The 20525-nt window shown below is 40.3% G+C and overlaps 2 protein-coding genes across 3 annotated transcripts; one reads left to right on the top strand and one right to left on the bottom strand.

Moving 5' to 3' along the window:
• Positions 1 to 1215: 1215 nt before the first annotated feature.
• Positions 1216 to 11441, bottom strand: cep126 (centrosomal protein 126). Its single transcript, XM_010739737.3, has 11 exons — positions 11123 to 11441; positions 9935 to 10054; positions 8524 to 8669; positions 8315 to 8426; positions 8011 to 8182; positions 3931 to 5905; positions 2762 to 2880; positions 2350 to 2419; positions 1821 to 2030; positions 1626 to 1690; positions 1216 to 1539 (listed from the first exon to the last, which is right to left on the bottom strand). The coding sequence occupies exons 1-11, from the start codon at positions 11155 to 11157 to the stop codon at positions 1456 to 1458; spliced, it is 3108 nt and encodes a 1035-aa protein (XP_010738039.2). The 5' UTR covers positions 11158 to 11441; the 3' UTR covers positions 1216 to 1455.
• trpc6b (transient receptor potential cation channel, subfamily C, member 6b) lies at positions 10989 to 19985 on the top strand. Of its 2 annotated transcripts, none has more exons than XM_027280208.1 (12): positions 10989 to 11010; positions 14857 to 15625; positions 15712 to 15897; positions 16021 to 16185; positions 16401 to 16617; positions 17058 to 17285; positions 17626 to 17890; positions 18013 to 18208; positions 18437 to 18643; positions 18806 to 18856; positions 19132 to 19207; positions 19295 to 19985. In XM_027280208.1, exons 2-12 carry the CDS (start codon positions 14897 to 14899, stop codon positions 19429 to 19431), a joined length of 2457 nt encoding a protein of 818 aa, XP_027136009.1. In that variant the 5' UTR covers positions 10989 to 11010; positions 14857 to 14896; the 3' UTR covers positions 19432 to 19985. The 2 variants fall into 2 exon arrangements, with proteins under 2 accessions (XP_027136009.1, XP_019128544.1); XM_019272999.2 differs by lacking the exon at positions 10989 to 11010 and adding an exon at positions 13513 to 13618.
• The last annotated feature ends 540 nt before the right edge of the window (positions 19986 to 20525 follow it).

The raw sequence follows: 20525 nt of genomic DNA, 5'->3' as shown, positions 1-20525 counted from the left end.
ATATTGTTCTTTTATATAAATGTATACATTGTTCTGAAATGCAGTTGATGAAAGGAAAGGCTAATACGAGCCCAGGCATTCGGTTGCTTCTTTACATTTTTGATTCATATTTCTGAGAAATAAGTTAAATATTAACGTTGACCCATCCAGATAAAGTGTCAGTGTTTTTCCTCTCTAATGACCTTTTGTCTTTTGGGATAGAAGTGACCTCAAATAATCACAAGGCTCTCTCTTTACTACATAATGTCCTGGCACACAACCCCTCAAAGGGTTTGTGTCGCTGTAGGCATCATTACACACCAAAGCTGAGAATATGTTCACTCTGTGTGTCTGTTTTCAGTGTTGGTATAAGATAACAAGATGATGCATGACTCTACATGGCAATGAGACGCCACAGTCACATCATTGTTTACAGCTATGCATGCATAGAATCAGAAACCAGCAGTTAAACCAAAAAAAAAAAAAAAAAAGTTTCATTACTGAAGGGAGCCTGAGTCTTTAAACAAGCCGGGACTTCCTCCACCTCTTGGAGCAAGTCCTAACAGGCTGACTAATGGGCAAAACCAGACATGCTGGTGAAGGAGGACCAACTGAACTCACATCACAATCCCTGCAGCTTTTTTCCCTTCATGAATCTAACAATCTAACATTTTATTTATTATTTAGATGGCTCAAATCAAATAAATGTCAACTGATATTACTCTAATTTAAGTCACATTTAAATGGCACTTAAAGCAAGAGTAAATTTCAGGGTAGATGCAACAGAAGGCTGGAAGCCCTCTGGCAGAGGCTCGCCTTGTTGAGCGAGTAGGTCGAGTCTACTACACAATACATAATCATCAAAGAAAGACAAACGTTCAACATTGCAGCATTTCTCTCTAGTGCATTTAGTGACTGTGCTAAGCATCACTGAGGAAATAATGCCAAAAAACACTGAAGCCAGTTTATCAGTAGGCTGAAGTTTAATTCAGTTCCCCAGGCATATGCTCTCAAAATTGTTTCCATCAAATTACTATAGAAAATAAATACAGTGTAAGACAGCTTTGAAAACAAAGTTTTATACAAATCCAGGGTGAACGTTTTGCAGTCGTCGTGTGTCATTTTTCATTTGTCGAATAAAAACAAACTGAAGCTCATTTTCATAGGCACATAGGAATTAGACTACTTAATAGCAAGTGGCTCAACAAGAGCTCAACAGTTTTTTGGAAACGAAATGAAACGAAATGAAATGGCAAAAATACAAAAACTAATTTCAACCCTTAAAGATTCAGTTTGGTCTCATTTTTGCTGATCTGTTTTCTTGCCTGTAGATCTTAAAGTTACTCCAGTGGGCATATTTAGTTTTAAAAGGAGATAAAACTCATTTTATTAAATACTAATAATGGTTATTCAGCATGACAGCTTTAATGCACTGATGGGAGAGAAGACCACGGTGGAGACCACACATGCTTTAAGTCAGAATTTCCTCTGGTATCGAGAGTGGTTGTTAGCTGAGGATGCACGGTTCTTGTGTTGGCTTGTTACTTTCGCTTCCCTTGTCTGAAAAGAGTGGAAGAAGGTAAGTAATAAAACAGTCACCTTACGTGCTGAGACAAGCAATGACTCCCTCAGAAATCCATACTTACAGAGGGTCCATCCACAAGTACGAGGCCACGTGTGCCAGCACTACCCCCCATATGTTCCTGCACACCTATGAACAGTAACAAACAGGTCGGAGTGGTTATTCTGCAATGAAACGACAAATCTAATACTTTTTCTGTCATATGCACAGAACAATTTAGTCAGTTAGTTACAGCCTGCGATAATTACAAAGCTCTCACAGAACAGTTGGTGGTTGAGTCTGTCCAGAGAGAGGAGGATTTTCTGCTCTTCCAAGGAAATGGTGGTGAGTCCCTGCTGCTGGCTCCGCCGCTGCACCGACCCAGACCTCTGTGTTTGGACTGTCTCCATGACAGCCACAATATCCCTTTCTTCCAGTAGGCCTTCAGCGTGTCCTTCAGCCAGGTGTAACTGGGCTGCACTCTCAAAACCTTGGAGTCACAACAAAGGCATGCATATTCACCTGTTTCCACTTTACTTTTGTTGTTGTTTTTCATGAATTTATGTGCATATACAGCTGCGCAGTTGTCTGATGTCCGTGTTGTACTGGGTGAATGATTTCCACTCAGACTATTCATTTTACTCTCACGTTTTACTCCTAAGAACTTTTTGGTTATACATCAAATGAAATCAAATCTTACGAAATGTTGAACTTTACAGGTATTTTTGTAATTCTGCTGTATATCGGAATGAACCATTTGTTTGAACTCTTAGAGAAACTAAAACACAGACACACAGTGAATACAATACCTCCACCTGGAAAGGCCATTTCATAGGGACTGGAAAACGGTCTGAAGGCCTCTGCAGTTTGTTTTGTTGGCTAGGCATAATGAAATAAACACATTTAAGTCTTAGATTAACTTAAATAATTATTATGTAACCGCAAAATTCTAGGTGCACAAGCACAATAACAGGTAGAGCAACAAAAACATTACGCTTCAACGCTTATATATTGTAAAACACTGACAACTCAAGTCCATCCGGAAAGACTCGTCTCGAGAGGCATAAATTGTTGCGTCTAGTCAGTTTTACCGACACTAAGGACAAGCATGAAAGGGACTGCAAAACTCATTCAACAAGTTCAAACACACACACATCCATTTACTGATGTTTAGTAATTATTCACACTCTTCCTCCCCACAGGCCAACTGCATGCGTCTACCTGAGAGGGCTGAGGAACCCTTCTGTTCCCTGAGCCAGGAGACTGTTTGCTCTGCTCCACACAGGGTTTCCTCACACCTCGCCCACTCTCCAAGGCCTGCCTTTTGAGCTTGTTTTTTTCTGAAAGAAGACGTATGACATTATTAAAATAACATCAAAAACATAAATGCATGAACAGAAATGACAGCGTTAACTGCTATCTACAGATTATACATAATAAAATAATGTGCATCAATAAATACGGCTGAAAACCACAACAGGTAACGACAGGTTGTGAATAAGATCCGTATGCATGCAGCACATTTCCAAATGAAGTGTTATAGAATAAATGGAGCAAAATGAGCACATTAAAAGATAGTTATAATATTGTTGTTGACTCAGAGGTTAGAGAAATTTAGAAAGCAGATAGGCATTGTGCTTTACATGTTGTTGTCTCTTTGTCCTGCTAAAAATTATATTGCAAGTAAAATTGAACATTATGTCTTTTGTCTTATACTGTGCAGGTCAACCTGGATCTGGATCTGTACATTCTTATTAGTATTCTTTGGTGCACTGGGATATTGTGGTTTATATCCAAGGTTTGATCTCGAGGCAGGCCATTGTGAAATTACTGGATTCCTTTTTCTCAAGATAAGTAACCAGGACTTCACTCACTTTTTTAAAATCAAAACAAAAAGATGATGCAAAAAGAAGAGTATGTCAGCTATTACAGGGATCAGTTTCATTAGATTAGTAATACACAAATAGTGGTAAACACTACACACCAGAGGAGACATGGCTCATTGATGCATATTATGAAAAATAGCTTTCAAGTGAAAAAGGATCTCTTGGGAATCTTCTACAACTTGGCAGCGCATTTCAATCTGCCAGTCACACAGGCATAAGGCAGCTCATTCTTTTTTCTTTTAATGTGATTATAAGTGAGGACAGATAAAAGAAAAAAGGTTCAAAGGGTCACTGGGATTGTAATCGTATAAGGCAAAAAGCATGAAAAGGAATCAGTACTGTAGCCAGTAATCAGATTGATACCTTGAAATCTGAAGTTAGATAGCTCATGCATAGAAACAAATAAGCTCAAGAGAAACAGCATGAATATCTGACTGATACGTCTTCGCATACACAAACCCAGCCTAAGCCTTGTGGGTTGTTGTCAGCCAAAATATACATTACCGTCCTTGGTGGCCAGAGCACTGCGGACACCATGCCAGAGCTGTGAGATCTCTTCATCTGTGGGAGTGCAATCTAAACAGAGGCCCTTTTCTCTGTACACCATCCCTCTTCTCTGACTGCAGCCCTGAGTTTCCTGATGACCCGAGCTGGGCGTGCCCTTCGTGTTCCCCTCTGAGACAGGGCAGGTATACGAGGGTGGCAGTGGTGTATACATAACAGTACTATCTGTTCTGATTACATGATGTGTGTAAGGTGAGAGAAAGCCTTCTGAGTTGTTCATGTGCAGGGCCTGCTCTGCAGCCGGAGCTTGTTTACAGATGACACTTGCGTGATCCATGCCATATGGAGTCTTAGCGTTGTCCGGCGTCTTCTCTTCCACTGACTCCATCCTTGGAGGTGGGTGGGGCACTATGATCTTCCCTTGGGTTTTGGCAATCTGACTCACCTCGGTGGCAGATTGAGGTCGTATGACAGTGCCCTTTCTAGCCCGAGAGGAAACAGTACCCGCTCCAGCTCTGGTAGAGCGCTCTCTCCGAGGGACCTTGGGGCCGCCGGTCCTGGTGCTGCTGCACGGCACCTTGACCTCGTCTGCTTGTTCCTGGGGCAAGGCGACTTGAACCCCAACATCTGCCCACGCTTGCTTTGTAAAGTGATAACCAGTGGAGGCTGTGGGGGTCATGCTGGGTCCAGGCTTGGAAGCCCCCGAGACTGTAGTGAGACTTAGCTGGTGGTCCTCCAAGTTATTATTTGACTGACAAAGACTGAACGCCTTGCTTTTCATCTGTTTCATTATGTCCTGTTTCTTGTCCTCTTTTTCCACATGCACCTCATCGAACCAGCGCAGCTTCTTTTTGACTGTGTTGACCTCCACATCTTTGGTTTTCGCCCTGGTCAGTTCAACACTATCTCTGATCGCTAAGGCGACTTGTTTCGCAAAAATCAAATGTCCTGAGCCGTACAGACGCGTGGTATCGCCTGCCATATATTTGGACTGTTTCTTAAGAATTCCTTTAATGAACCTGACTTCACATACTGAATGGGATGCCCCCACTGAAACAGGCAATTTTTGCACTTCCTCCTCGGGGCACTTAAGGCACTTAAAAGCGTCTGAGTGAATGTTTGACAAGCATGCGTGTTGCAGCAACGCTGTATTTATGGGCTTCTCAGTTTTGGTCTCCGAGTTGAAAACCTTATTGAGGTTGTTTATGGAAGCACTGGGCTCTTTCTGGGATGACAGAGAGTGGATTTCTTTTCCTGTTTGCTGAAGGGTTCCTTCTTGTGAGGCATTATCTGTCGTGCTATCGTTCAACACAATATTTGGCTTTGGGGGAGCCCCATACAAAACGTCTTTGCTGTTGCCATTTTTGGCATGCAAAAGGATTTCTGTAGCTGAGGGATGTTTTAATTGTTTGTCATCGTAGACCCTCTGCTGCCTGAGATCCAACAGAGCCTCTTGTTTAGGACATGAAGGCTGTAGTGCTGTGTTGCTGGGAGAAACTCCATTTTTAATGATGGTGTTGTCATTGGGACTATTTTGTGGAGAGTTTACCTCAAAGTGCTCCGGGTCTCCACTAATAATTTCACAAAGAGTTAATAAGTTGCAGTTGTGTAGAGCGGGCTGGGTCTCTGTTTGAGGCGTTTGCTCAACAGATGTGAACCCCCAAGAAGTTTTAGAAGCGTGCGTCTCATTGTTGGGCCCTTCGGAGTCATCTTGTTTTTCCTGCTTAGGTTCATGCAGTTTTCTTGACTGGGATAAGTTGTCACCAAGACGCATCATCGCTGAGAAAGACGTTAGATCTGATGTCGGATACAAATAATGTAGCTTTCTCAGGTCTGGATGGGACTTCTCTGAGTCACGAAAGAAGGACGAATAAGAACACTGTCGATTCTTTGTGTTGTGGTCGGGGTCCTCATCGTCCAAACTGTCCTTACTCGAAAGGCTTTCAGAATTACGGCAGTCAGACAGTTGGTTGGTCTGAAATAAGGGAACAAAAGAGGCGATGAGTAATAATATGAATCACATTTTTGTGTTGGAACATTGGATCTATAATAAAGAAATAATGGGTAACCCTTTATTTGGATAGTTCACCTACAGCATTTGAAACATCTCAACATTATTAAAACGTTTCTCATATTACACCACAAAAAATATGTGTAGAGGGAGAGTGTGGTAAAGAAATATTGAGGGCTATGATGATGATACATCAAATATTTGAATTGTTCCTGACCAACACTAGAGTAAAAGAGCTTTGGATCCTAAACTCTATGTTGTATTTGCCTTTTATACTTTAATAATTTAAGACCATGCTGAAAACGTTGTGTTCATGTGTAAACAAACAAAGGGTGAGCCAAGGACGGTCATGAGATCTCTTCACTTTTTTGGGGTCATTTTAAATTAATGACAGTGACAGTTTACTACAAAGCTGAGCTGATAGCACAGCAGTGACAAGACAACAGCTGGTAAAATGTCATGTGAAGCTAAGAAAGTTTGAAATAAAATACAACTGCATAAACTGGATATACCCGGAAACAAGGTTTGGTACAAATTCCCTTCCCTTTGGAACTAAATCAATTTGAAGATCAGGTGTGACAGAACAATTTTCCAAAGAGAAATCTGATACTTCATGCAGATGTCAGTACTTTTCTTTGTGCTTGGTCAAGCATATCAATCCATGTCTCGCACTGGAAAGCATTCGCCTCTCTCTGCCTCCGTCATTGAAGGAGGCAGAGATTTTTTTAACAAAAGCAAATCAAGATTTTATGTTACAAATAAAATGATTTCTAAAAACAACTCACACACACTTCTCACCAGATGGTGCTCATGTTTGTGGCAACCAAGAGGCCTATTCCTGGTGCAGGAAAGGACTTCTGCACACTGCTGCACTCTAGTGGTCTACTTGTGCAGGATGAGTTACAAAAACAGGCCTTTGAACTATGCATATGTGTCCAGTGATTAAGCTCACCAATTCACTTAGTCTATCAACATTGTTAGTATCTGAAATGCAGTTTCTGTAAAAGTATACAGCACATAAAGTGCAACATGTGGTGTTTCTATCAAGATATGAGAATAAAGGAATAAATGTAGAAAAAACGAATGAACAGATAGAAAATTAAAGTGGCTGTAGATATTTTTATAATAAAGTAACGGTTGAAAATGGGAAAGAAGTTGCCTCTATAGAATTATCTTTTAAAACTGCAGCTCACGTTGGCTGTACAGAGCTATACGTGAGTGTCAGCTCATTATTTAGCTGTCCATTTTGCTTTGTAACTGCTGGAAGTGCGGATAAAAAAGTCATATGGGTATGTCAGTGTTCTGTTCATACCCATATATTATACCTATATATGTCACTCGGGGTGTGGATGGGTGATACATGGTATGATACATTATTTATGTAGAGCTGTGAGTTGACTGTACATACTACAGCAAAAGCAAGACTGCATACAAAATAGCTGACTGAATCTCAGCTGATTTTGATGATTCAGAACTCACTGCAGATGTTTTTATTTTTTATTTTATTTTCATCAATAGATGAATTTTTGCTTAGTTGATAAGAGAATTTAGAATTTTTGATAAGTGAATGAAATTAATCAGTGATTTCATTTCATTTCAGCTACTTCTTTAACTTGTCTTGCCATTTGTCGTAGTTCAAATAAACTGCACTCCTCCTTATCTGACCATGTTAATGGTTCTTTCAAGACAGGAATAGCCAGACTTCTTCAAGTAGCTCCAAGTAGACTCTGCTCCTATCCTTTTTGGGTGATTTCTATGTTTAGAAGATAGTAAGTAAGTACCAAGTACAAGAAAGTTGCACTTTACGTCATCAATAATAAAGACTGCTTGATAAACCGCAGTCCAGTTTTAGAACAGGTCACAGGATAGAGTAACAATGGTCAGTCTGTTGACAGTATTCAGTATCCAATGGTGTGTATATGAGCACCAAAACAGCAGCTTACAGGATAATGGAGAAAGATGAAATTATATTTTGGAATAAAAATGTTAATATTGTAACGTGAAAATCTTTGAGATGGCCAGCGAAACATCTAGTTTCCTGGACATTCAAATGAAATATCATAACATACCTGTGGACTGTGATCCTGCTGCTTCTCTTGTGTCTTTTCAGTTTGCTGACTGTTCCTGAGGGAAGTCATGCTCTGCTCCTGAAGCAGTTTAGTGTAGGCCTCCACAGCAGAGAGCACTTGGTGGTGGGAGGATTTAGAAACTGTGGGAGGCTTTGGAGATGGAGTGCAGCTTCTTTAAGGGAAATATAAATAAAATGCGTGACTTCTCCAGGTAAACATAACATGTAAATCTGAATTCATGAACATAAATATTACCAAAATCTGAGTCAGCAGTGACAGGGGTATTTTCAGAACCTTTTCCTACCTGCTTAGGTTAGAGTTGCTGGACAAGAAAGAGGACTGCCGGCTGTACGAACTCAAGGTGTCTTGAATTTGAGAGAGTGCATCTTCAATATTTGGGACATTTCTTCTAAAAGCTAAATAAAGAACATAGAGAAAAGCAGAAGTGTGTAAAGCCACGTTATGTCTATTTCTATTTAATAAGAGGCATATGTGAGATACTACATGACTGACGTTGTCTGTATCTCTGAGAAGGAGGTAAATGGGCTCTTTGGAAGCGTTCGGTCGCATCCTGTACTCGCTGTCTGCGTTGCTGTAGGACGTTCTGTCTCAGCCGTTGCTCCTGCACGTCCCACTGTTTCCGTCTTTCCTCCAGAGCCCTGAGCCATAAAAAAAAAAAAAAAAAAAAAAAAGAACAGCAGGAGCATGAACCCGAGGAACATTTTAATTGATTAAATGTAGGCTGGTCATGTTTAAGGTACAGAAACCTGAGTCTGTTCCTCGAGGTATGTTTTCAACTTTGTCATTAATAAATTAAAGCCAACCACTCACTGCTGCTGAGTTCACAGAGGGAGCCAATAATAAAATCAGCAGGGTCAATCAAGTTCAGTTTAGTTTTTTTAAAACGGTAATCAACGTCAACAAGAGCAGCGTGGATTTTTAAACAACGTTGAGAACCAGAACAGAACAAGTAGTTCTATTAAAAGTTAATCTTTATTATCTTATATTTATTATCAGTTAATATTATTTATAAATGCTTCCTACTGGAGCTGCAGTTTGGAAGTCCTATGTTTTGAATAACACTGAATTAAATTTGGGACTAACAGGGTAACACACTCATGCACCATGAAGCGGTGTTACACGAATCCTTATAATTAAATCATCCAAACTTGTGTCTAATTACTCTGCCTTGTTTACACCGACATGCAAGGGAGCAAGTAAATATTGGTGCTGCTTTCCAAACACAATCTATGAATATTTATAAGCAATAAGGTATGCAAGCAAGCAGTCATTTATATCTGAGCTTAGTTGCATTTTGAGTTATACATGTATAATGTCTGTAGGAGTGTGATATGAAGTGACACAGCTGTTTGCTGTTTTCTAAGATGGAACAAAACAAGTTACATTTCATGTAATGTCATCCACCTGCTTCCATTGTCCATGTTTAAGAAATAATAAACTGTAAAACCATAACCTGCTCCTTTGAGCTCTTAGTTTAAAAACAGGAGGACTGTTGAACATTTAGAGGGTTATTAATATCTTGGATCTGATCCTCATATTCTAGCCATAGCTGTCGGAGAGGTGATGCTTCAGTCACTGCTCTGGCCCACAGTTACCCTGCTCTGGCACAACAGATCTATTTCCAGGTCTCGACTACAAAATCCTGCCAACGCAATCCATCCCTCAGCGGTGCTAATCCGAGGACAGACCCATAAGCTGTCCAAGGAGGCGCACATACTGTACGCTAGGAAAGCAGCATCTGCTTCCAGGAAGAAATGGAAGATGCTGCTTGTGATACCAAGAAGAAATGGATCTTCTCCAAAGGTGTGGGCTGCAGAATGTGAACCGTAGTTTGAACTGAGAGGACGCATCCTATTAATGCTGCAATAAAAACAAAAACAATGCTTCATTATTGAAAACTGACTTCCTGCGTCGGTTGGTTTCCAGGGAGAACTTGCGAGCTCTGGCTCTGCATAACTTCTGCTCTTCCACCAAAAGTTCTCTCTCCTCTTGAAGGCCTCCATCAGCTCCCAACCTTGCATTTCTGGAGGTGGACAGCTAAGGAAAAGGTTATTTGAAAAGGTTAGAAGAGCGTTTTGATCTTCCCCCGGCTGACTGATTTAAATCTATATCATAACGCCTGTGTGATGCATCAAATCATTCATAAATCTAACCCTAGACTATGTGTGCTGGTTCCGGTTTGCGTTCCTCGGGATGTATATGCTACCAGAAATAAACATCTAATCACTGGGAAGAAAGAAAGAAGACTAAAAAGTACCAGCTTGTCTCTTACATGCAGGGGACCGCAGATCTGGAATGAGCTCGATGAGAGTTAAATGGTGAAATCCATCTCCACCTTCAAGAAAAAGCTGAAAATTAAACTGATTAATTCTTATATATAGAGCTGCAACCTCTGATAAAGCTACTGTTAGTATGTACGGGGACCTGATTCACACACAGGTGCAAGGGCGCCGTATAGGGGGGAAAAGTTTAATAGGTAAACACCAATATAAAATTATGAAACCATCATCATTAAGTATTTCAAATATAATAATGACATTAATTATCTCTTTGTCTTTACGTGTTTTGGGCAGAAAAAGTTAAATAACATTAATCTTGCATCAAACAGTGAACTGCACTGCAGACTGTATGCAGACTTGCATGCATGTACAAATCACCAGCAGTGAATATTGTGCTAGTGTTGAACTACAAGACACAAAACAGTTGCAAGCCTTTGATTAGAGTTATGCAAAGCTTTTGATGAGATAGTTAGGTCCTAGAGATGTGGGGACAACAGCTGCACAGAGGGGGCCCAATTTATTTATTTTCTTGTCATGGGGCTGCACAGGTATATAATCTTATTTTCTTTTTAAGATAAGTTTAAATAATGACAATTACTGAAAGAAAGAAAGAAAGAAAGAAAGAAAGAAAGAAAGAAAGAAAGAAAGAAAGAAAGAAAGAAAGCAGTGTCATGGCACCTGAATGCAACCTTTGACATGAGTAAATAAAAATATACTGAAGTTATATTATTATAGGCTGTTTGAATACAGGTGTGGACGTGGAGGTCTATGCACATTTCTACAGGATAAATAACTGAACGTTTGCAGGATACGAGTGGTAGAAGAAGTTGTCTTGCAGAGTCTGCATCCTCCGGGGCTGCTGGTCACACGTTCACTTTCACTTTCAGCTCCCCCCAGACAAGATTCGTCCTTCAACCATTTTCAGGGCGAAGATACAGAGAAAACGTGAGAATCCACATCGCAGCTGCTGATCCAGGAGGAAGATAAATAAGACAAATAATCCGGATGAAGTGTCCCTTCCCTGGCTGTTTCCGTCTCTGTGTACAGTCTCTCCATGATAGCAACCGAGGACGCAGCTCCTTGACAACCGGGCGCCGTGTCCAGCAGGGGGCGCATGCGGCCTTCAGGTACACCTGAAACTGTCGGAATATTTAGTGATCAACAACAGAAACTAGAGACACAATGAGTGATGCTGTTAGGTTCAAAAGGTGTGTGATGTGTTTTTGACTGATCGAAGTGTTTATTTCGAATATGCAAACAAAAACAAAAATAAAAATAAGGCAAAACTTTTAAACATAGACACACATATTCATATAAAAGGAGTGAGAAGAAGAATAACTTATAAACTCCCACCCCTTCTCTTGAACTAATGAGTGACAATTGTTATGCCCCAGTCTAGGGGCCTAGAGCATAACAAGAAGTAGGTACCTCAATCTTCCCCGAGTCCCAAGTAGCCACTTACACAAGTTTAGGAACAAACGAAAAAAGGTTTATTTACAAAGGTAAACTTCTCAAAAAACTATAACTAAGGTATCAACTTCAGGGTGGACCCAGGCCAAAACAACAACCAAAACAAACTATCTTGAAAATAAATCATTTTACTCAGAAAATCAAAATCACAATAAACTTACCTCCCTAAACTAACAAAACAGGAGAAAACACGATCAAACAAAATGGCAGTCCACCCCTACTCTTCAAACAAAAAGCTAATTCTAAGGTCATACAGACAGTTCTGCAAAAGTACATGAGGCAAAAGTTGGGAGAGGAGGAAATGGTGTCCACCTGGCAGCCGCCATCTTGGCTCCTTTTAACTTTGGGGCTTTCAGGCACAGCCAATCACAAGCCAGGACCGGAAAATTACTGCACCAATCGCCTCCTGGGGATGGCACATCCTATTTGCATATGAAATAGACACAAGCACAGGGCACACAACGAAAACATACACAGACTACTAACAAACATGACCACAGTCATAACACAATGCTTCCTTGCAACTTGTTTAAATATTCCTGATACTTATAGATACATAGAATATATCCATGACTTTGTATTACAAAAACAAAAAAACAAAATAAAACCTGCATATACACTTAATACAACCTGCATATACACTTAATAAAACCTGCATGTAGACTTAATACAACCTGCATATACACTAAATAAAACCTGCATATACACTTAATACAACCTGCATATACACTTAATAAAACCTGCATATACACTTAATACAACCTGCATATACACTTTAATTTTACAGGCAGTGAGATAATAACCAATCATTAATGATTGCATGAAGCTTTTATTTTGTTTGTTGATTCATAACGACTAAAAAAACAATAGTAATGGTCTGGTAGTGGTAGAAGCTGATCAGATTTAACATCCAGTAACCATGTGCATTTACTTACATTTTTTTTATTTCTCCTATTTTCTCAAGATAGAACATCTTTGGTCATAAATGAAGTTTCATCCAATCTTCTCCTTAAATGACTAGGACTGATGTGAATGTTACTGTATCTGTCCACATTGTCACAGTGCACATGTTAAACTAAACAAAAAAGAAAAAGCATTATTCCCTGTTGACTTTTGTTTAGTTTGAACCTATTTGCATTGTTTATATGCCTCCCATAAATCATATCCTAAAGGTGTGTCTTTATTATTACCTTTTACATTTGATGGCACGGTGAGTTAAGAGGATTTAGGAAAAATATGCTTTCCCCTGATTGTTTATGCTCTTCTATGAGCAGGGGGCCACTGCATCAAATCTATTTTCGGTGTGTCAGACACCATATAGGAGCATTAGTGTCGCTATTGCCTGCAGCTTGCACACTGACAATTACTATAGTTCTTAAGAAAATAATCCCTTAGCCTTGCGCCTCCGTTTATGGCACAACGAGAGAGGTCAATGCAATTCGGATGTGCTCAAATCCTCCATTAGTTTGACAAAGGGCTTTAATAAAAGGTGCTTTGCTTTTCGGGCTTACCGGTCACAGTTATGGAAAAATCAAGGAAACTAAACTTACAGACAGTTGTATAATCTCCAAAACAGCTCCCAAATGTATTCAACACATGCACATACCCTATGTTATAATAGTCACCTTAAAAGCTGCTAAAAAAAAACGCCCAGTGGGCGTGGAGAGGCAGCACCGTCAGCATCCAGTCCCAAGGTGGGACGCAGGGTGAGTCAGTCTGACAGGTGGTCAGGCATACCTACGTGAGTTGCTGAGCTCGTCGCCTTTGGCTGTAGTTCTGGGTCGTAAGGACTTGATGAAGTCAAAGTGAAGTCATTTAGGATATCTGTCTTCTGAGAGGTGAGTGGACGATCCTGTTATATTGTTGTAGACACAGAGAAAGAGAGAGAGAGAGAGAAGATACTGCAGGTAATGAAATTCTGCTTGCTATTTCTGAAAACAATTGAGAAATGTTCGTGTTTGGTAAAGCTTTTAAAGGAAAAAGGCTCCAGGCCCGTGATGATGTATTTAAAATGAGCTACAGTTTGAGACTCTTGCTCAGTGATTTCATCCTGCAGAGTCCCATCTTCTGTCATGAATAAAGGGAGTTACTAAAAATATCAATATGCACACAGACCACCTAATGAAGTTAATTATAGGAAATCTTATCCATCACATGCTTCATTAAAGTCATGTTTCTGCCATGCCACAATAGTGTTTGTTTTCTTATTTTGCTTTTTCATCTCCCATAAGAACAGTTACCTGTCACAGTGACGAAGAGCAGCAGGACAAGAATAAATTCAACCAAGTAAATCCACATGGAGCAGCTACTTATGCCATTTGAAGCCAAAAAAAATAAGTCCAACCATATTCATCACCACGCAAATTCAATTTTAGTTGGGATTTATTTAGACCAGATGCAAAAGATGAATTCTGACCATATTCAAACGGAGAAAGTGGCAGTAGAGATTCTGAATAGTGTGGTTGTTTAGTTGTGTTAAAATGTTATTAGCTCTAATTATGATTGAATGAAGGGACTTTGTCATCTATCATTATATGTGCTGAATCAATTAGCTTGATATAACCACATTATCCTAATATAGTTACTGGACAGAAAGTAGATTTACTTGTTTGACATATAAGATAATCAGTACTTGAAATAGTCACTGTCATATGGTAGTATGGAAACAGTCTAACAAACGTCAAACTTGAATCAGTGAATAAAAGTTTAGCACTGGACTAACTATCAAACACTTGTTGTATAATAATGCAGAAATGCAAAATAAATTTGTCCAACTGTTAGGCAGCGGCTAAGTGGATGGACAGTGCCAGTCCGTGAAATGAAGGAGAGCAGATGATGAGTCTGCGGGTGGTGTCACACATGTAGTGAGAGTAATAATTCAGCTGAGACCAGCTGTCCATTGCACCCTGTTGTCCATTCACTTCTTAGGTCATTGCTTTCTCATCCCCAGGGCCTTTTTTTTGTAAACATAGATAGAGTTGCTACTAAAATTAATGTGTCTGCTTAGTAAAAAATCAACAGTAAGTCTTCAGATAAGTTAATCATTATCATCCCAAATATGTTTACATGTGTTTAGGTGGAGCAATGAAGGCAGAGCCATAATTCTGCGTCAGGTCATGGCCAAAGCCCGGAGACAAGCTTTACGGGGAGCTGGTTACCTGTCTCGTGCTCAATCCTCCTCCTGCCTTTCCATGACAGAGGAACTTTTCTTAGAAGCTGCAGAATATGGAAACATTCCTGAAGTGAGGCGAATGCTAGAGGAGCTCCATGACCTCAATGTCAACTGTGTGAACTACATGGGCCAGAATGCATTGCAGCTGGCAGTTGCCAATGAGCATTTAGACGTAACTAAGCTCCTACTTGGGAAGAAAGACCTTGCTAGAATAGGAGATGCTTTGCTGTTAGCCATCAGTAAAGGCTACATCCGTATTGTTGAGGCCATACTGAGTCATCAGGCGTTCGCAGACGGTCAGAGGCTGACTAACAGCCCCAGCCAGGCAGAGACACACGATGACTTCTTTGCATACGATGAGGATGGCACACGTTTCTCTCACGACATCACTCCCATCATCCTGGCTTCCCAGTGCCACGAGTATGAAATCGTCCATATACTTCTTATAAAGGGGGCCCGTATAGAGCGTCCCCATGACTACTTCTGCCAGTGTAGGATGTGCAATGAGCAGCAGAGGCATGATTCATTCAGTCATTCACAATCGCGCATCAATGCGTATAAAGGTCTGGCCAGTCCAGCATACCTGTCCCTCTCCAATGAAGACCCCGTGATGGCGGCTCTGGAACTGGGCAATGAGCTTGCAGTTCTGGCCAACATTGAGAAGGAGTTCAAGGTATCGTATTTAACTTTTTGTACCTGCTCTGATGTCAGAGGTATACATAAAAGTACAAGAATAAGATGTTGCCCTGTCTGTTACAGAATGATTACAAGAAGCTGTCCATGCAGTGTAAAGACTTTGTGGTGGGGCTTCTGGATTTGTGTCGAAACACAGAGGAAGTGAAGGCCATCTTAAACGGGGACATTGAATCGTGTCAAAGAGCCGAGACCTTAAACAGACAAAACCTCATCAGGTTAAAACTCGCAATAAAATATGAAGTTAAAAAGGTAAGCGTGGCGATAGGATTTGAAATTGATGTGCTTGTTTTCATATTAAATCTTTTTGCATATAAATAATAATTCTCCCTCCCTTTCTATCTCTGTCACACACACACACACACACACACACAGTTTGTGGCACATCCAAACTGCCAACAGCAACTCCTCTCCATCTGGTATGAGAACTTGTCTGGACTACGTCAGCAAACCACAGCAGTTAAACTCCTTCTTGTCCTCGGTGTAGCTTTTGGGTTGCCTGTCCTGGCCTTTATGTACTGGATAGCTCCATCGAGCAAGGTTAGTTACGGAAAGTCATACGTTGTTTTAATTTAATATTTTGCATTTACTGTATTGACCTTTCTTTTAGGAAGCATTTTAATAGAGCTACAGGGAGAGTGAATGTTGGACTTGCATTTGACTCCAATGTGTGCAAATATTATATTCTGTGAGAGGTTCTTCACATATATTAATGTTAACCTTTGTTCTGTTTGCCACCCCATGACTTGTGTCAGTTAGGGAAACTCATGTGTGGACCGTTCCTGAAGTTTGTGGCCCATGCAGCTTCCTTTATGATATTTCTTTGCCTACTGGTCCTGAACGCAGCAGACCGGTTTGGAGGAACGTCGCTGCTGCCAAACATGACCATCCACGATCACCCGTCGCAACTGTTCCGCATGAAGACCACCCCCTTCACCTGGATGGAGATTCTTATCATATCCTGGGTCATAGGTCATGAGTACAAACACACACACACACACACACTCTCTGCATCCCTTCCACACTATATTTTTATCATGTTATTTTATTCCCCTTCCATCTTCCTGACACTCAGTCTCGTCTATGCCTCATAAGTCAAGCTCCCACACTTTTACAATTACATCATCCACGCAGGGTCAAGGATATTACAAGTCATTGAGGAGTTATAAATCCTCAAACATCTATCATGCCGGGAAATTGCATGTACAGATAATTATGTATTCGTGCCACATGTGCCATAATAAATCAAACTGGTAATGACTTCCCAAAGATGGAAATGTCAAGGTGACACTTTCACTTAGCTCTACAGGCGAGCTATAGTGCATTGGTAAATCCTTATGTGATCTGATTTTCAATTGAAGCCTTTTAAGAGACACAGCCCGTCAACCTAATGTGTGTTTTCTTTCCTACAGGGAAGATCTGGGAAGAATGTAAAGATATTTGGTCGCAGGACATCCGGGAATACATTTCAGAACCCTGGAACCTTCTCGACTTTAGCATTTTGGCCATTTTTATGACCTCTTTCATCACCCGATTAATGGCTTTCTGGCACGCATATTCTGCCCAATGTTATGTTGACCAGCACTATACTGACCTGTCCAACATGACCTTGCCCTTTGAGATACAGTATTTCCAGCTCGGTAAGTGTTGACCAAAGGATTCAAGTATATACTATATATATATATGTTTTTAAACATACAAAAAAAAACTTAAATGTTGTTATTGAAGAGAATTTTCTGGCTTAGACTTAAATTTTAGGTTGCATATGGATATACATTTTATCTGATAGACAGCTATTTAAAGATTTTTTTTTTTCTAGAACAGGAAATCCATAAAAGTAACCAAGCTCTCTTTTGAATCAGTCGATTTTATGAATAATCCATCGGCAAAATAGTCAGGCTATAATGAATTCTATACACAAAGTGAATCAATAAAGTGAACGTTGACTGAATTAATGCTATCACATTTGTTTGCTTTCAGCTCGAAGCAACTGGATGCCCTCAGACCCGCAGCTGATCTCTGAAGGCCTCTATGCGATTGCAGTCGTGCTCAGTTTTTCTCGCATCGCATACATTCTGCCTGCCAATGAGAGCTTCGGGCCTTTGCAGATCTCTCTGGGAAGGACAGTTAAAGACATTTTTAAGTTCATGGTGATTTTCATAACCGTTTTTGTGGCTTTCATGGTGGGAATGTTCAATCTGTACTCGTACTACCTTGGAGCCAAGTACAACGATGCCTTCACAACGTGAGTGTTGACTGTAAACTGTTGCGTTACCACAGTTCATCTGGAAAATGGCTAGTCCCTTTGGATACGATCTGTGTTAAATTGATATGATGGTTTAATTCCTATCTCTCCTTTCCTTCCAGGCTCGAAGAGAGTTTCAAAACGTTATTTTGGGCCATCTTTGGCTTGTCCGAAGTGAAATCAGTGGTTATTAACATCGACCACAAGTTCATTGAGAATATTGGCTATGTTCTGTACGGGGTGTACAACATCATCATGGTGATTGTCCTGCTAAATATGCTCATTGCCATGTTCAACAGCTCCTTCCAAGAGATTGAGGTATGTTTCATTTCTGTGTCTTGCATCATAAAGCCTTTAGAACTTAATTTGACAAACTCTTCAATACATATTCTGGTTATTTACTGCTGATGTATGCCAGGGTTGTTTGAGTTTGGTTAACGCAATAATACAATAGATTTAATTCTCTGAGTATTCTCCTATTGCTCATCGAATGTTTCCCCCTTCCTCTTGCGTTTCTGTTTAACCGTTTTCTTTTGGTTGCTGCAGGGTGACGCTGATGTTGAGTGGAAGTTTGCCAGGGCTAAGCTCTGGTTCTCGTATTTTGGGCATGGTGGCACACTGCCTGTGCCCTTCAATCTCATCCCCAGCCCCGCATCTGTTGCTTCCCTCTTGCTGGGAATTAGGGAACTTCTCTGGGATGCACCTCAAGGCCAAAGCAAAGAAAATTCAAGTGATGAGATGGAGCTTAATAAGGTGAGGCATCAGCCGCTGACACAGATTATATTTCAAATGTTACTGTTCTACAGGGCCCTCTTGTGTCACATTTAAAAGTTGCAGGTGTGAGTGGATCCTTTAAAAGTAAGTTTAAATAAGTTTGAATAGTGTGTCTTCTCTTTTGTCTTGGTTTTATCGTAGCTGAGGCAACAAGAAGATCTGAGTGTGGAAGAATCACCAAAGCATCACCAAGTAAAGCAGTTTTCAGTGCTTAATAAAGAGATAAAATTGTATTTCCTAAGTAAAGTTTTAGTCAGTTTGACATGCTAATATAAATAATATAATGTTAGTGACTCAACCTGTTGCCTCATATCTAGAGGACACATTCAGGTACTCAGAAAGAGACTTGCTGTATGTTCATGTAAGCGTCACTCTAAAGTTAAAACCATACATCAAGCATGGTTACTGAAACAAGTCGGCAGCTGCTCTTCTTCAGCTCCTTCAGCTCCTTCTGTCCTTTATTACAGAAGATAATGAATCGCCTCATCAAAAGATACATCTTAAAAGCACAGAGAGACAAAGACAACGACGAAGTGAACGAAGGTGAGTTCAGCAGGTCTTTTCATGTCTGGATCACCAAATTCCTCCAAGATCTCGTTTGATGCTGTTTCACCTACTCTCCATGCACAGGTGAACTGAAAGAGATCAAACAGGACATCTCCAGCCTCCGCTATGAGCTACTCGAAAGGGGGAACCATGACAAGGAGACGCTGGCAAAGCTCATCAAGCAGTTGGGAGAAGCCGTGCATGTTGAGCAGAGAGAATAGCAGAAGAATGAACTAACTATACTTTCTTAAACAACGTCAATATTAGAGACATATTTACTGGACACACTGCACTTCAGTCAGGGCGACATTATAAGCTGAAAAAAAGATATTCTGTATTTTAAATATAAGAAAATTGTAGATTTTTCCCACATAATGTAGATTTATCACTTTGGAAGTACTCGTATGTGTACAGTTAATCACATGGTCGCACCAATGGTGTATTTCTCTTGTTTCATAAGCTCTGTTATACTAATATGCACCACTGACTGCTAACATACGATGGTGCTGCCTGTTACCAAGGTTTCATTCAGAGCCGATATTTCCATCTGGAGTAGAAAATCAGTTCAGGTAAAGCGAGGAAACACTTTTTGGATGTGTCAGTGAATGGTCCATAAATCATCATAAAAACAGATGAAAGCTTGTTGGTAATAATCCGAGTTTCTGTGAATCTTATTTCTTAACAATAGAAGACATTTTTTATTTTATTTTTAATGTTGTGTATCATTAAAACATTGATCACTTAAGCATAGTGTTTAATGAATATCATTAAATGATTATCTTCGCCTCATGGGCTCCAGAGGGTTTATGGGTTTTTTTTTTCTGCAGTAATTGTTGCAGCAGATGCTGTTGTGCTCTCTCACGCTTGCTGTGAAGCAAGACAAATGTCTGAGAACAGTCTGACCTGTCACTTAGACAAACAGCTCACCTCCAGCTAAAGTCAGGCCTGGAGAGTAGAAGCCAGCCATCACCAGACTTTAGCTGTCAGGTCCTGAAAAGAGATACTGTGGAGCATTTATATCATAGAAGGTGACAGACATTATTACAACATCAGCACTGATCAAATAACCACAAATAATTGCACTGTGAGCATATAATGAGGCCCATTAAAAGACATTAGCAACATGAGAAAGTATCAGATGATGGGATTACACAAGAATCAAAAGCTTTTTGGTGGTCACCGTGAACCATGAGCACAGATTACAGCCTTGTCTGAAAACTAGGCCATTACAGCATTTGTGGAACACACGTAGATATGCATGTGAAACAGTTATCTAAGAATTATGTAGTCGCGGCATGAGAAACCCCTCTGATAT

This window comes from Larimichthys crocea, chromosome VII (assembly GCF_000972845.2).
Source record: "Larimichthys crocea isolate SSNF chromosome VII, L_crocea_2.0, whole genome shotgun sequence".
Lineage (NCBI taxonomy): Eukaryota > Metazoa > Chordata > Actinopteri > Sciaenidae > Larimichthys > Larimichthys crocea.
The sequence above is the reverse complement of the archived record's forward strand: the minus strand, read 5'-3'. Positions and strand labels throughout refer to the sequence as shown.